The sequence below is a fragment of the Cyphomyrmex costatus genome, unplaced genomic scaffold (genome assembly GCF_001594065.2).
Source record: "Cyphomyrmex costatus isolate MS0001 unplaced genomic scaffold, Ccosl1.0 scaffold14, whole genome shotgun sequence".
NCBI lineage: Eukaryota > Metazoa > Arthropoda > Insecta > Hymenoptera > Formicidae > Cyphomyrmex > Cyphomyrmex costatus.
The window spans coordinates 1,577,996-1,595,273 of record NW_017275390.1 but is presented as its reverse complement, the minus strand read 5'-3'; the positions used below and the strand labels follow the sequence as shown (position 1 = coordinate 1,595,273).

Below are 17,278 nucleotides of genomic sequence, written 5' to 3'. Positions count from 1 at the left end.
CTCTCTCTCTCTCTCTCCCCCCCCCCTCCTCATTCCTTTCTTAATTTTTCTTATCCTTTTCGCGTTGAATTCGGATAAAAAAAAAATATCAAAATTCTTTGTATTTTTATCTCCTAATAATTTTGTTTTATCTCCTTACCTTCGAAATTTTTGCAGAACCCCGAAATTAAAGAAATCATTGAGGAAGAAGAAGACGAAGGAAGGCCTGACGAATGCGGCTTTCCATCACGGTAGTATTCAAACTATCGACTGTACAAGATTATAACGATCGTCTGCGTGATAATTTAACAAATCTTTTTGTTGTAAATATGAGTGTGTGATTTTATATGTTAAACTGAGTGACATAATGGACATGTCAAGTGCAGTAATGCTCAATGGTGGAGTGGAACGCAAAAACCAAGTAAGAATTCAATTGCATCCATGCATCCAGTGGGGAGAATGAGGTGTACATTTGGATGGACACGAACATGAACGTGAATGAGCAACTTCGAAGTCGATGCGACTGTCGAGAATACCAGATTACTTTTCCGAATCGTTTCCTCGCAATGCGATTTCGACGTTCGATGCATCGCTCTTTTTCGGGATGCATCTGTGTGTACAAAGCTATTTTATTAAGTGTAGTTTTAGCGAGACTGAAGTGATGAGCGAGCTGACTTCTCCGTATCACCGAGAGATCGATGTAATGTATCAATGAATCTAATTTTTTACGTTATACAGAGTAAAGCCTGATGTGCCAAATGCCGTGTTTCGTTTACTCGCTAGTAAACGTAAATATTACATACATATACAATAAATATTCATATTTTCGTTTGCTACTCAACGGAATTAAAAATGATAAAGGGATGTTCATCTCTTTGTTCATTATTTTTTTGCCTTTTCGAAAAATGACGCCTCAACTTCGTCGACGCAAAAGACAACTCATTTTTCGTACCGAGATTTAAATATGAAGGTTGCTTTGTTATCTTGGAAGGATACAATGGGCTAGATAAACTATACGAACAAATAAAAGGACTGCCGTCGTTTTCTTGATGTATCATCAAGGACTTCAAGAGTTATTGCGAAGTTGCCAGTGGCGATAGGAAATGAATTAACTATGTAAGTAGATCTTCGATAATTTATAATGTACATATATAGGCTGGTACGACGTTCGTTGCATAAAGACACATTTTTCTCATCTTTCACTGCCAAATATGGAAGTTTCTTTGTAAATTGAAAGATATTAATACCATTTCACACTATTGCCATCTAAAAGTGATCGAGTAACAGTGTAAAATAAAAGAACAAGTTATTTTAATTTCTTGTAAACTTTGTTATAATGTATTTACTTTCAAAAGTAAATTCTAAAAATGCTCCTCGATTGGAAGATCATTCTCTTATCTCTAAACTTTATTAATTAATACAAACCTTAATTATTTATGTTATCACGTATCGCGCAACCCAGTGAGAAATGACAATGGAACCGACGTCGAATCGATGTCGATTCCATTATCATTTCTCACTGGGAAGATCCTTTCGTTTTTCTTTTAAATATATTTTCTCGACGATTACGTCGAGGTCTTATGTAATTAAAATTAAAATGACTATAGTTCGGTTGAATGATAATATCGATGTCGATTCGAACGCGGTCGCTCGCAGCAGGGTAGCGTCCAGAAGCTTTGTTCTTTGCCGAAGTCCTCTCCCTGACGTAGAGTCTGCGGGAGATCGCGACCGAGCGTCTCCGGCAGGAACAATATTAGGGCAGCGGCTGCAAACGACACAATGCTGATGATCATCATTGGCAGCCCGTACCAAACCTTGGCCTGAAACAATTTCGATTGATTGACTAAATACCAAATGACGCGTGACTAGAGATTGCATTTTTGTCTTTAATTGGAGTTCAGTATTTTTATCAATATTTATTTCATATTGACGAAATATGTATGTACGATTTAAACACGCAAAAACAATTAAATAATGCGATGTGACATGCGATAGAATATTCGTTCATTAAAATGTAATAAATAAATCAACTTTTTTAATTATTACATCTACTACATTTTATTACAAATAATGACTATAAAAATTTATAATAGAATATATATTTTTAATGTAATTCCATTATTCTATAATATGTAATAATCCTTTTCTAATAATACTAGTAATTACATGGACATGCATATAATGTGAAACAGTTGCATCATAATTCTATAATATGCTTTGTTCACATAACTGAAAAATATAAAAAATCACTTACACTATCCACCACATATGGCGCTATGGAATGGGCAATAATACCAAAGATGTGGATCAATGCAACACCTTGCGTCCTAATTGGAGTCGGCAGCAACTCGGCGGCGTATTGAAGGCCCACATTGGCTGCCATATTCAGACAAAATCGCGAGAGCACCGACATCGTCAGCTTTGCTGCGACTGAACAATGAAACGCATGACATGAGAGATTGTGGCGCGATTGCGGACCGTTTGATTTTATTTGAAAGCCCGTGTGTATGTGCTCACTCGAGTGTAACAGCAGTTCGGCGAAGCTGAAAAGGCAAGTCATGGCCATGGTGATAAATCCGCAGAATCGGCGACCCCAGCGGTCCAACAGCAACGTCAGCAACAGCCCGGCCGGCAGCTCGGTCGAGCAGGCGAGGGAGAAAGACACAAACACCGAACTCGGGATCAGCTTGAGGGAGTATACGTGACTGTCGAAAGCTATCACCGTCAAGGACCTAGAAAGTACCGAAAGTACATCCGTAACTTCGTCGTCGTACGCGACGTATCTAATGCATTAAAGTGGAAAGTGGAATATACCGTCCGCTCTCCGAAGTAGTAGCGCAGTATAAATTTAGCGGATGAGATCTAATACTCCCGTCAAACTCTGAAGTTACACGGGAAGAACGATTTTTCTAAAGCATCTATATCTGAGAATTTACGTGGATCCGAAAACAATTTTGTTGCACCATCAAAATAATCAAATTGCCTATATATTCATAGGACTGAAGCGGGTTGCTATAGAATGTTAAAACTTTATACAGTATTGTTAATCATGCTTGAGTTTGCTACGTAATTATTTTAAGAGTCTAGCAAAATTATTTTTCTTTAGATCCATTTCTAGCTAAATTTTTAGATACTTCAGTAAAACTTTCCCATTTATATCCGGAAAAAGAGACTACATTAAAATATATCTCCTTGTGAGATGGAATATGATATATTAAACAATTAATATTCTGCGAAATAAAAAAGAATATTTTGAATAAAGAAAAAGGTTGAGATATTTTTTGCAATAAAATTATTTACAGCTTTTAAGATGTTTATTAGCATCAAATTATTAAAATTTTTCTAAGATGCCTATAAGCATCAATATTATTAAATTGTTTGTCAATTTAATTTGTAATATTATTACTACTTTAGTTCTGTTAAGATTCCGCTTTAAGACTGATAATTCAACGTGTAGTTTGTAGGATTGCGAATATGAGTATATAAATTCACATCGAATTATTTCAACACTAAAGATCCAGCTTGACTGTATAGAGCTTTTATTTTCTATTTGTTGTGTATTTATATTACATATCCTAAAAATTATTTTATTTAATAAAATTTATAAAAAAGAAGAATACAATAAGACGGAAAAGGGAAATGAAGTTGCTTCTTACCAAAAAAAAATTAGTAAAATGGTATTCTTTGTTAGACGCGGCGATTTCAGAATATCAAAGATGGTCGCGCTTTCCCTCTGGGTATCAGCCGTGGTCAAATTTCTCTGTAATGCGATAAGGTGGATGATGCGTAATTTGTGTCACATTCTCACGTCTCCAGCTTTACATCTCATTATCAATCTCACTTACGACGAAAACTTCGAAGATGCGCGTGTCAGGGTACTTCTTGTTGATCTTCGCTATCCGCCTTAGCTTCTGCACCATTTTATCTATTCTGCCGTTGGCAACGAACCATCTTAATAGCAAAACAGTGTTCTATAGTTCAGTGGAAAGTTCGGAGAATGCAGGACAGGACGCGAATAACAGCGAAACGAGCTTATAACTGCATGAATTTCTAAGAGCGATCTTTAGAAACTGCCGCGCTGTATTTAAGGATCATTGTAAATTTCATTTTAATTTATATTAAAATATGTCTGATTTGCAAAATTAATTGCGCTTTGATTACTGCACCGTACTCGCATTATAGCTTTGTTCCTTTTATTCATTTAAACTTGATTTATTTGATTTCAATTGGAGATATATGAAATCCTTTTCCAATGTTTTGATTATAAAATTCCATACATGAATAATTATTATATATTTATAATGGAAGTTCAATTTGTGCGAGATTTAAAAGATTGAGTGGAATAAATTGATCATTCGTATCATATTTATTTACCGAGCGCTTTCGGGAAGAATCCATGGCGTGATAAAGACGCTCATCATCGGGATTGCGCTAATATAGGCGAAGAATCTCCAGTTTGCGATGTAGTACGCAATCCATGGCAGAACTGTGCTTCCAACGGCAAAGTATATGCCAAATGCAATATTAACGACAAGGGTCCGCCTCTTCACGGCCATGTACTCAAGCACTGGCGAGATTCAGAATTTGATTCATTAACCAAAATTATAAAGGTACGGAAATATTCAATTTAATAGATTAATTAATATACGACCTCTTTCAATAAATCTTTCAAAATTGGCATTTAAAAGAATTATATGTTTCATGTATCTGGAGAAGAAGCTACTATATGTCTCTGCCAAAAGACCAATAAAAAAAAGAAGACATGCAAAATATTAATAACTTACGCAAAACAGCTAATAATAAAATTACATACGAAATGAGAGAGTTGCCGTAATATTAGTACCCATAAATATTCATAAAACGGATCTAATACAATCACATTTATATAATAAAAAAAATCACGTACTGATTACGACAATCCGTTACATGATTTTAATTACATGATTTTGTTATGCAACTTGTGATATGATGTTTTTCAGTACGGTGTGGTTTAGGTTTAACCTCACTTAATTTGATAATAAAAAACTTGTGTTGTTTTAGCCACAATTAATCACTAAACTAATAGTATTATTGTAATGGCAGCTTTGAAATTATAACACATAAAAAAATTATCATTATAGAAAGATAAAAATACTCAACGTTTTATACTCACTACAAAATTATTAGTTTAATGATTAAACTATAGCTAGAAAAATACAATTTTTATATTATTATTAGATCAAGTTTAAACATAAATTAATCAAAGAATGAAAAAGTAAGTTTTAGTGTAAGCAATACGGACAATTGCCATCGCGTGATTGATTATTGATTTCTTATTGATCGCTCACCGATAATCAGCGGAATGTTGATGCAATTGTCGAATGCCAGACCAGTGAGAAATCTACAGACAGCGAAGGACCAGAAATTATTCGCGCTCGCAGTTGCGATCGAAGCCAGAAGTCCGATGCCGTTACAGAGCATCAAGGCAGGGATCCTGCCTCTGTGATCAGCGATCCATCCGAAGAGCAAGCCACCGACGATGGAACCGCCGAAGAAGATCGACTGTGCCGTTGATATGAGATACTCCTGGTCACATACCCAATCTAGCTAATCACAAAGGGTCCAGAATCAGTGCGTGGAAAAATGCAACATGTACTACGTTTCTATATTTACGGGAGAGAGTTACGCAAAATTTATTTTTATCTTACTTATAATAAACACCAATTAAAAGTAACAACATTAATAGCTGCGTTCAGCAGAGAAAGCAGCAACTGTTGTAAAATTTGTCAATATGATTAGTTTATATATTTAGATCCAGTGAGGAATTAACAAAGACAAAGTTAGTCATATTAAAGAATTTCACAACAGTTGTAGAGCTGTTTTATCTGCTGAACGTGTCTAATATAATTTTACACTCAACTATGTATCTGTTATAATATAATATATATTATATTATATTGCATTTATATTGTTGAGCGTGCAATTATGACATTTGATGTCATTATATTACTTTTAATTAATGTTTATTGAGTTATTATTATTTTTTTATCTTTCGTCAGTTATCTTATATCGTTCTGCAGTAGATTACGATTGAAATTACACAAGAAACACAATGTTTGCCACATTTCTGCGTTTACAAGAGTTTACCTGAGAGTTACGCAAAATTTATTTTTATCATATTTCATTCTCTTTTGTCGATTATTCGCGTATTATCGTTCTGCAATGGATTACAATCAGAATTACGGGAAAGATCGCATGTAATCTGAGTTAATCGCACAACTGTTTCACAAGAGTACTCGTGAATCTTGATGATCTCTTCGTGTCTTCTACATATTTTATACACATAATAACGCACTCAAGGATACTTCACCTCAGTCGCTATGCTAGCATAAGGGATCTGCGTGAAATTGTATTCCCATTGGTTGCAATCCACGGTTTTGTTTGCCTTCCATTCGATCGAACGAATGTCCTTCCTATGATCTAGAAGAGTGAAGAAGTCCAAATCCCTTCGATGACATTGGTCGTAGTACGGATAATTCTGCGACTTTGGTACGCCAATCTCCACTCTGAAAGCATTGATTTCTAATGTACGAAATATATTTTTGGAGATAATAAGAAGATAATAACATGCGTACAAAGAGAAAGAGAAAGTTTAAGGCCACTTTTAAAACAACTTTGTTTCATAATCTAAATTTTTTAAACAAATTATAGTAACACATTATTTATAATAATAATAATATTCTTAAACGTATGATATCGCTCGCATTAAAGAGATATATTATATGTATATATAAATAAATTAAATTAATTAACGATCAGTAATGGAGCTGTAATATTTCAGTTGTCAATTAAAACATTTATTATCATGTTACACTAAATAAAGTTTTGGAACTGAGATCCTTCTTTAACTAAATTTAAATATACTAACAATTAATTATCAACATAATTACGTATGGTAACAATTTTTGTGATTGAAATCTATAATAAAATTATCACAAATGATGAAACGAATTTTTATGTTTGATGATTTTGATGTTTGAAACATCATTCTGTGTTGTAGAAGTGTAGTTATATATGGTTTTTACATTTTACATACAAATTTTAACAATTTTTCCATTGACGAGTCTGTTTCCAACTTTATAATTTGTCCATTGATTATAATAACTGGTGATCAACAAAATCTTTATTAACAAGTGAAAGTCGAGGGACTATTCGTAGTCAAAGTATAAATTATAATGTCGTGTTAGAACAAGGGATCTTAAACTGAGCGTCTTATCGTCGTCAACGCATGAATTTAAATGAATTCAAATGAATTCAAATGAATCGATGACGATAAGGCGCTCAGTATCAAGATCCCTTGTTCTAACATGTGACATCATAAATTATAATTTATATTTTGGTTACAAATGGTTACTAAATTTGGTGTAACGTAAAATTAAATTAAGCATAATCGTTGTGTACATGTATATCTTAAGAAAGTTTAGAAGAACGTCTCTCCATCACATTCAAACTGACAATGATTCTTCCAAATTGTGAATTAGTTTTAACTTATTTTTGTTTTCCACGGGTTTTTGGAAGAAACAGAATCATGTCACTACGAAGCTTATTAATTTCAAGGGCGAATGATTGTGCTTGCCGTATGGATTACAAAACCTTGACAATTTAAATGTGTGATGAACAAAACCAACGGAATTAAGATACTGTGTTATATTTTATAATTTTTGCTGAGGATAGCTAAAACCAATGGTCGAAACGTCCAAATATATTTGTAACTTCCAGACTATAGTAAAATATATTTTATAATTTAATAGTTGCGCTCTTCTTACTGCGCTGACTCCTAAATAGCAGCTTAAAATGTCATTGTTATATTTAATTATAAGGAGTCCATTTTTAGAATTTATATATATTTTTTTCATTATTTTATTACTATATTTAAATTTAACTAAAGAAGGACCAGTGTAAGTTCTGAAACGTACTTTGTTTAGTGTAACTTGATAATAAATGTTTTAATTGAATAAGCATCAGAAATATTGTAGCTTTTGGTTAGCTATATTGGTTACTGACAGTTAATTATAATAATTTTATTTATTTATTACTTTGGATAATAGTTATGTTAGAAATAAAATAAAATATATCATTTTGGTTTGAGATCTTAACGAATGCCATTGTTATGCAATTAAATCTTACCTTTCTTCTTGTGTGAAGTTTGAAAACATTAGTTCCTCTATTTTACACCAATGTTCCTGCGGCACCAGAGTAAGAAAGAACTGCGAGAAGTACAGGGTGGCGTATGTCACGCTGTAGGGAAGCAAGGCCAATAGAAGCAACCATTGATATCTGCCAAAGTCGCCAACATACGGTAAGATGTCGTCGAAGGTCTCCAACTTTGCCCTTAACGTAATTCTTTCATCCGGATCTGCGGTATCTATAGGGTTCTTCATGCTGTTTGAATTCTTCATCGTCCTAAGGGATGCCAATATTTGATACGATTGATTTACACTTGGCGATCCAAGTTCAAGAAAGAAAAGAAGAAAATAAACTCAAACTGAAAAAAAAAGAACTTTTAAAATTGTTCGAAATATTTTAATCTCAAATTATATAGAGAAAAGCTTAATTTAAGAAATATCCAAAAAGAGAGAAGAATAATATAATTAAAACTAATAGTAATTATACACAACTGAAGATCATGTACATTATTTTAACACCCAAACAGATCAAAATATTTACTTTGCGGTGAAAGAAACTCTCGCTGGCACAATTTAATGTTTGCCTTATAATATATTATAAGTGATAAATTACACAATTTAAGTAAATCGAGAAAATATCCGATAAAAATAAGCGGATTCTTTGAATTGCTTCTATTACAATTGATTTAGGACTGCGGTACAAAGTCCGTTTGACTACAGTTTGAGTATATATAGCTTCGTAGAGAGATGTCATACGATTTGAGTCGAAGCGATCTGAGCAACTAGTGTTGGCCGAACGTGACGGGATCAAGTGGCTCGTTACACGCGTCTTGATCCAGATAATAACGATGATCAAGCACAAGTTTGACGATCCGGCACAGGATTAGTGAACATCGCTTTTATATTTAATATGATAATGATAATGCAGATGATATTGTATGTTACGTAGATAAATATATGTATTAGACGCTGTATATCGGAGAATATTGAAAATACATAATAGCATTAAATATTTTCGGAACGTACCTGCTAACTCAAGAACTTTGCTATATTTTACTATATATGTAAATTCTGAATTCCTTGTTAATTGCAAATAACAGTTATATTTAAATGATAATAAACAAAAAAGGCATCTAAACCCACGCAAGATCTTAATAATTACACACGAATCATTCTATAAAATCTTTATTTAAAAATCTCACAAATGTCGGTGGTATATTAGGCCTTCTCCAGCGTTCTTTTCCGCTTTAAATAAAATTAAGAATTGAAACAACGCCATTACTTATCGCATCCGCTATTTATTGTTTATTAAATTTTTGTTACCGAGATACATTAACCATGTTATAACAATGTTCTTCATCAAATTAAATCAGTTATCGTCTAAACATCGAAAGTCGCTTTCTTTAAGAGGTTGCAAAAATTATTTCCAGTCACAGCCTCAGACAAAAATAAAACCTACCGATTGATTTTTCCGTTATTACATTTTGTTACTCAAATTATTGTCGGTCTACATTTCAACCATGGTGGAATAAAACACATGGTGTGTCCGAACGCAGCTTTATTATTTGAACCAATCAAATCTCAGTTTACGTCACGTTTATTGGCACTACATTCAAATGTAAAAATATGTAACACAAAAAATATGTCTTACTTAAATCTTTCTTAATTATTAAACAACTAATATAATTATATTTTATTAATTATATAATTTTAATTTTTAATTTTTAATTTTTAAATAAACAATTCAATATTCAATTTTTAATAATTAATTTATTGATTCTTCGTGTTAATAATGAAAAATAAAAAAATTTTATTTACTTTTTATTGTTTAAAAATAAAAATATAAAATTAGAAATATTTAAACAAAACATAAGACAAAAATACAAAACATACAGTAGATGATATAAAGAATATTAATATTTTTTGAAATATATATATATATATATATTTGATGTTTTGAAAGACAAATTAGAGAGAATGAAAGGTAATAGGAGTCGAGCGCAGAAGACGTCACGCAATTAAAAACACCACTACAAAGTGACAAAAACCATTTATTCAAAAAACTCTCTTGTATTAAGATAATAGCGCTCATACATGTTTCGGTTAACTTTTTAGCTCTTTTTAGAAAAACAAACTAATTTACATAACTATTCAATACAATTTTTCATTCAACGGTGAGCTCCTTCACGTGGTGATAATTAAGATATAGAATAAACAACAAACAAAACTAAATGGATGAAAAAGAAAAAGAAGAAAAACGGGAAAATTGAAAATATCAGAAGTAATAAATTGTGAGAACTAATTTCCAAAGAACTAAGATTATAATAAATCATCCCGAATAAAGAAGCTCACCACGATTACAAAGTACCACATCGTAAATAATACTAATATTAATTAAAAACCGGTTCTCAATATGCTGATCAGTCAATGTCAAAACAGAAAGTCAATTAATTAAATTTAGTCAATGGTATAGAATGAAAGAAAGCAGACAATCCACAAAAGCCAAAACGACTCATTACTATGTGTATGTATAGTATTGACTAATATCATCAATGCTATATATACACGGTAATGAGTCGTTTTGGCTTTTGTGGATTGTCTGCTTTCTTTCATTCTATACCTTGGACCAAATTTGATTAATTGACTTACTGTTTTGACATTGACTGATCAGCATATTGTGAGAACGGATTTTTAATTAATTTGGTATTATTTACGATGCGGTACTTTATAATCGTGGTGAGTTCCTTTATTCGGGATGATTTATTATAATCTTAGCTCTTTGGAAATTAGTTCTCACAATTTATTATTTCTGATATTTTCAATTTTCCCGTTTTTCTTCTTTTTCTTTTTTATCCATTTAATTGTGTTTGTTACTTATTCTGTATCTTAATTATCACGACGTGGAGGAGCTCACCGTTGATTGAAAAAGTGTATTGAATCTTTATGTAAATTAGTTTGTTTTTCTGAAGAGGGCTAAAAAGTTATCTGAAACATGTAATAAGAGCGCTACTATCTAATACAAGAAAGATTTTGAATAAATGATTTTTGTCACTTAGTAGTGGTGTTTTTAATTGCGCGACGTCTTCTGCTCCCGACTCCTATTGCCCTTTATTCTCTCCAATTTGTTTTTGAATTGTAAGGAGTTTTAATTGATTTTATTATTATTTGATGTTTGGTGTGTGAACTTTTGTCACACACAGTAATTAAAATTTGTTAGTTATTAAAATATTTTGACATTTCAATGCTTTCCGATATAATCTTCAAGTTATATAATATTATATATGTAATTTAAAATATGAATTTATTCTGTCTTATAATATTTCAATAAATGTGTGAAAAAATAAATATATTTTCACTTTATGCTAATAAAATAATTATAAAACGTACAATATGGGGAATTATGTTGATAGATATGATTAAAAATTGCTTTACCAAAAACTATTTTTTATTTATAACTTTATACATTTTTTTATTACTACGCAAAAAATTATAAATTTAACTATTTCAATTGTGCGCAGTCTAATATGTATTGTTATGATGATGTACATATATCAAACGACATAGACAAATGGCAGACTGATTGATGACGTCAGTTGGGGATCTGTGCGAAAAAGAACGAAAACTCAACTATGTTGCTAATAATACACATCATGTATTATTCCACCATGATTTCAGCTACGCATAAAACTATCATTCCGTTATGTATTTTCTTCAATATTATTTTTTATCTATCATAAAGATAAAATAAATAGTATTTTATCTTTATGACAAAGAAATCTTTAGAATTTGCAACTTCTCTGTAAAATGTAATATTAAGGAAAAAAAAATAAAATGATAGTTTTACGTGTGGCTGAAATGTAAACTGGCGATAACTGGAATAACAATGTAATATCGGAAAAAAACCACAACAAATATAGTTTTTTTCGTTTGGCTGAGGCGTATAATTGGAGATAATTTTTGGAACCTCTTAAAGAAGGCGACCTCTTGATGCTTATACAATCGATTCAATTTGATGAGGGACATCAACAACAATTAGCGCTTCTCAGTAACAAATAGAATTTGAAACAGAATAACACACTAAAGATGGCCTAATGTATAACTAAACGTTTATGAGATTTTTAAATAAATAGAATAATTCACAACTAAAGTCTTGCATGGGTTTAGATGTTTCTTTTAGTTTATTATTATTTTATCAAAAAGCCCTGGTTATTATTATAATATTTAAATGATTTCTAAATGATTAATGTTATTTATTACCACGCGCTGCAAGCAAATTATAAATAGCTTATATTATGAAATCACACAAAACGACACTAATATAACTCGGATATATTTCGTATATACTTTATTTTCCCAAAAATCTAACGCCTGCAGAAATTCCTATTCGTGAACAATGTTAACGTCATTATTTTTTTATTCTTGAGAACTGAAAACATCGCGTCCGTGACTCTTGGCGATTATGTGTATCTGTGACAAGCTCTCCAAAAAAATATATATAAAAATTGACGTTAAAAGCGACAAGATATAAAAAATTGTGGCTAAGGGTCAATGCCGACGTAAATAATGGCGCGGCCGATCACAAAGTAAACTGACGTCGACCTGATAACGTGACGAAAATAATTTTTGAACAGAATAGATCGTGGCCAGATTAGGCTACAGGTCGCCAATTAGGCTACTTAATACAGTAGCCCAATCGCCAGTTGCCGTTGATTAAAATGTAGTCGCCAAAACGGTATGTAAGTAATTCTTCAATCCGAAACGGCTCGGGATCAAGCGTGAAAGTAATAATCATATAAGAATAAGAACCTTAGAGATTTATAAATCTAATATATAATAAAATATTCTACATGGCGTGCATACAATTGCGTGTATAAGCATCAAAATAACGCAGAACTGAACACACACGTAAATATTTGTAAAATGTAAAATACTCACATTATAACCGTCTTTCTGCCAACTGTTCATTTAAGTAATTACGAATAGTATAGCTAATATTGTTGCAGAACAGTTTTGTGCAATTAAATATAATTATTCGTTACTTATGTTTTCGAAATAAACGTTGTTTTACGTAAAAATAAATGTCATGTCTATATTTATACAAATACACGACGACATAAATACTTTGTACGAAGTTAGTTACTAATATTCGATCGATGATTCTATGTGTCTTAACACATTGCCTAAACTTCATTTTAAACATAAAATTGGATATATAATAAGAGTGTCTATATAGAATATCCTAACCTCTGTATTCTCACATTTTTTACGATACCTTTAATTGTAGTTATTGCAGATTTATAGCACGTATATTCACTAAAACTTTCTCTTTTTTTCTTCCTCTTTTTCTTTTTCTTCTATTTCTTAGAGAAAGCTTATCTTTCGACATTACACTTATCTTTGCCCTTACTTATCTGTACTTATCTTTGAGTCGGAATAATTTCTGTACTGTTTGAGCTTTTGTAAATTTTCAAGTTTTAATAATTAAGTTACGTATCCAAGAATTAATTGCACGGAACCATCGTATTAAAACCATTAATACTTACACTTTTATTTTTTATTACACTATTTATGCGCTTGTCGTATATTCAATTTTTAATTTTTGTCAATTTTATAATTTATTACACTTAAAGTCCCACGTTGCAGAAGAAATATTGCGAGAAAGTATATCGATATAAGCGTCACAAACCACCAAATTATTTATTACAAATTAACTGATAATTTGTAATAATTGTCGATAATTGTAAATGTAACGTAATTGTAAATATGAAGTGTCACACCACTAAGTAATTTTTAACGTCTACAGTTATCACCTGTAGCGGTATTTTTACAATCGAATGCGAATCACACAAAACGATGATTAAGCGATGACAGTAATGACGAAGCTTTTACGCGAAGTACAGCTCGCTGCGTCTGAAAAGGAAACCCGATTGAGTACTGTTGATATAGGAGCTCGGCATGCGAAACGCGATATATTATACATAACACTTATGCGCTTGTATTGAGAATCACGAGCAGTAAAAGAGAAGACAACGACAGAGGAACGATCCGTCGTCGTGTTAGGATAAAGAGAGATAGATGCGCGAATTATGTCCATTTCTAGCAATGTAAATTAACTTAATCTCAGTTTATAACTTACTCGTTATCTTTCTCTTATTCCGGAAATTACGCAAGATAACAAGTATCAGTGCGCTTCTCGCCCTGATGAAGTAAACTGCAAAATTGGTATTAGCAATATATTACAAGACGGCGATAACCCGCAAATCCTCTCCAAAGAAAAGCCTACTTAAAAAAATCACATCACAAAATTACATAATAAAATCATATGTAATTAAGATGAGAATCATGTAACAGCTAGATTGTTCCAAATCAGTACGTAGTTTTTTAAAAATTGCATATAATGTTAGAAATAATTTCACTCATCATTATGTGATTTTATAATTATCAAATTTTAAAGTATTGAATAATAGAAATAGAAGAAAAAACATGATTTAAAAAATCACGTACTGATTTAGAACTATTACGTGAATTACTTGCCCTAATTACATTATTTCGTTATGTAACTTTGTGACATGATTGTTTTTTAGAAGGAAAAGTCTCAAAAATATTACAAAAAGTAAGAGTATTAAACCGAGATCAAAGTTAATCTACATTAGAAAAGAACTGGATATCGATTACAGATTTCCATGCGTCTCGGATTTCGTTGTTATAGTTGAGATTTTGAAGAAAAGACATTTCCAAAATTCGAAAAGGAAGAAGAGTCTTAAATATCATTTTCTCTAGATATTTGTGAATTAGATGCAAAATCTAGATATCTGCATGTAGAGACGTCGATTCTCGATCGATCACGGTTCAATGCACGATATCTGAACGTAAAGGAATCACGTTATTTTGAATTTTATGATGGCGTAAGAAAAAATTTGATTGGAAAAAATCTTATTGAAACAGACCGTCGGTCTGGTATAGTAGATACAAAGACGTGCAAGGAATGAAAATTTATCCTATTGCGAAAGAACTGATTTCGTGGTTTTGACGTACGTATGATACAATATCCCTTACAACTGTAGCGATCTATTACTCGACCTCGTTTCGTAACTACACTCGAACTTTCTTCTTGTTAAGCGCACAGCATAAAAGATTCGTTCGTAACAGGATTCGTTCGACACACTCGTCAATGTATACATAGAAAACTTGCGTTTTTCCCAGTGAAATTGTATGTAAATTTGCTATTCGACTGAGGGGAAAAATCGATACAGCCTTGGCAATATACACGCGAACAAAAGTGATGAAAGTTCCACGCACGATAGCGATCAAAATTTGTTGTCAGTGATGAATCTGTATTTCCTATAGAGCGCTTAAAGCTAATATCCTTGAGAACAGACGTCTTTAAAAAGAAGAATTATGGTAGTCATTAAATTTACATTCTGTCTAGAAGAATGATTTAACATTTGACGTTGCACATTTCAAACAAAAGTGAACATGTGCGGAATACGAAGGAATGCAAGAAGGAATATTTTTTTCCGACCGATAAAATTAAAACAGAAATACGATGACTCTATTATTCTTTTGCAACTAATAAAAACAGACAAATTGCTTGTGTCATCAAAATAAAAAAGTTTTAATTGTAATAAGCCATTTTTTTTCTACTAATATTAATTATTTATTTTATTTCTATTATAATAAAACTATCGTGAAAAAGACACATCGCAAAAATATAAACATTTATACACAGATCTTTCAAAGATAATTAAAAAAAGAAGTGTATTAAAGAAACGAAGCAGAAAAAATCGTTGAAGGAGCTACAGAATTGGTGTATTCTTTTTATTCTGTATTTTTATTGACTTACCGAAAAATCTTCCATTGTTGCTTACATTGACTTTTTACACAGCAACGTTAAATTACAATATCGAGATAAATGTCACATGGAATCAGAAATAAAAATGATAATGTAATAATTAATGCTTATTCTATATTTCGAATAATTTCACGATGAATATCGAATAGGCGACTTTTTGATTGTATTATTAAAATATTTACCATCAATGTTTATTAATGAAGACGATATGACGAAATGACTCTGATCTCCATTCATATACGAGTGTCTTGCACATAGAATCTGGTTCAGACGTCACTCGCACAAATCGGTTGTCGACATTCACGCAATTCTCGTACCTCTACCTATGAATTCGCAACAATATCTGGCGTGCTGTTGGTGCCAACGTTTCGAACGAGCCAAACTTGCAAGCCAGAAATAAACCACGCGCAGAGGTCGATAAGCGTTCTACTACTTAAACATGAAGCCTTGACCACTGTTCCACTTAAATGCTATGATAATAAATTTGATGGAAATTTCTTTTCAAGAATTTGCAAAATGCAAAAAGTGTGTCATATTGAACTATTTGAAAAGTCTTTGTTACTATTAATAATATATAGAATAATTAATTAATTATAAAATTAATAAACTAATTGTAAGTAGTAATTATAAAAGAGTTGGTAAAGATTATTGTTACGGAAGTTTAGCGTATCACTAGCCTTACAGTTTATTGTTATCATGTACAACGCGACTTTAGGGAAATTTATATTATATTAATATTGTACATTTAAAGAGAGGAAAAGAAAACTAAATAGTCTTTATAGATGGAATGGTTGCCTTTATCCAAATTTTCACTGAATTTTGATAAAGCTTGATTTAAAAACGTGAATATTTGCTTTCCAGATCGAATAATTTTTTTCGTTTCTCTTACGGCTCATCAACTGGTAACGTGAGTTATCAGTGAAAACTCTCATATATTTCGAATGATGCCCAGATATTAGCAATTCACGTTGTCACGAATGTTTAATGTTAATGACTACGTTCGTTATATCGATCGTGCATTTGTTCTTTGATCTTAATGTCACGAAATCGAGATAAGGAGGCTCGCTTTCCTGATTCTAAGCCTTCGCGTTAGAATGTGATGAATAGCAGTTTCGTTGAACAGGTCCTGAAATTCCACGGGCAATGATGAATTGTCGGTCGACCGCAATGCAGTGATAAAGCTTAAATTATGTATGTGGCTTATTAATGATCCCATTGTCTGTATTAGACATTTCATCGTGCTCGATATTACTGTAGATTTGTCGAGTCGACGATAATAGTC

The 17,278-nt window shown here is 31.8% G+C and overlaps 2 protein-coding genes across 8 annotated transcripts in view; one reads left to right on the top strand and one right to left on the bottom strand.

Annotated features, from left to right (window-relative positions):
- Positions 1 to 307, top strand: part of LOC108783031 (carcinine transporter) — a 38,386-nt gene extending 38,079 nt beyond the window's left edge. For all 3 annotated transcript variants that reach the window (XM_018551462.1, XM_018551460.1, XM_018551461.1), the window contains one exon: positions 157 to 307. In XM_018551462.1, coding sequence (XP_018406964.1) covers positions 157 to 265 — 109 coding nt within the window. In that variant the 3' untranslated portion in view covers positions 266 to 307. The remainder of the gene's footprint in view (positions 1 to 156) is intronic.
- Positions 308 to 391: 84 nt separating this feature from the next.
- Positions 392 to 16,373, bottom strand: LOC108783032 (solute carrier family 22 member 3). Of its 5 annotated transcripts, XM_018551465.1 has the most exons (11): positions 16,179 to 16,373; positions 15,988 to 16,017; positions 8,146 to 8,421; positions 6,329 to 6,524; positions 5,307 to 5,565; positions 4,354 to 4,546; positions 3,825 to 3,930; positions 3,636 to 3,739; positions 2,497 to 2,711; positions 2,234 to 2,409; positions 392 to 1,799 (listed from the first exon to the last, which is right to left on the bottom strand). In XM_018551465.1, the coding sequence occupies exons 3-11, from the start codon at positions 8,415 to 8,417 to the stop codon at positions 1,581 to 1,583; spliced, it is 1,740 nt and encodes a 579-aa protein (XP_018406967.1). In that variant the 5' UTR covers positions 8,418 to 8,421; positions 15,988 to 16,017; positions 16,179 to 16,373; the 3' UTR covers positions 392 to 1,580. The 5 variants fall into 5 exon arrangements, with proteins under 5 accessions (XP_018406967.1, XP_018406966.1, XP_018406969.1 ...); XM_018551464.1 differs by lacking the exon at positions 15,988 to 16,017; XM_018551467.1 differs by lacking the exons at positions 15,988 to 16,017; positions 16,179 to 16,373 and adding an exon at positions 13,688 to 13,723.
- Between the last annotated feature and the right edge of the window lie 905 nt (positions 16,374 to 17,278).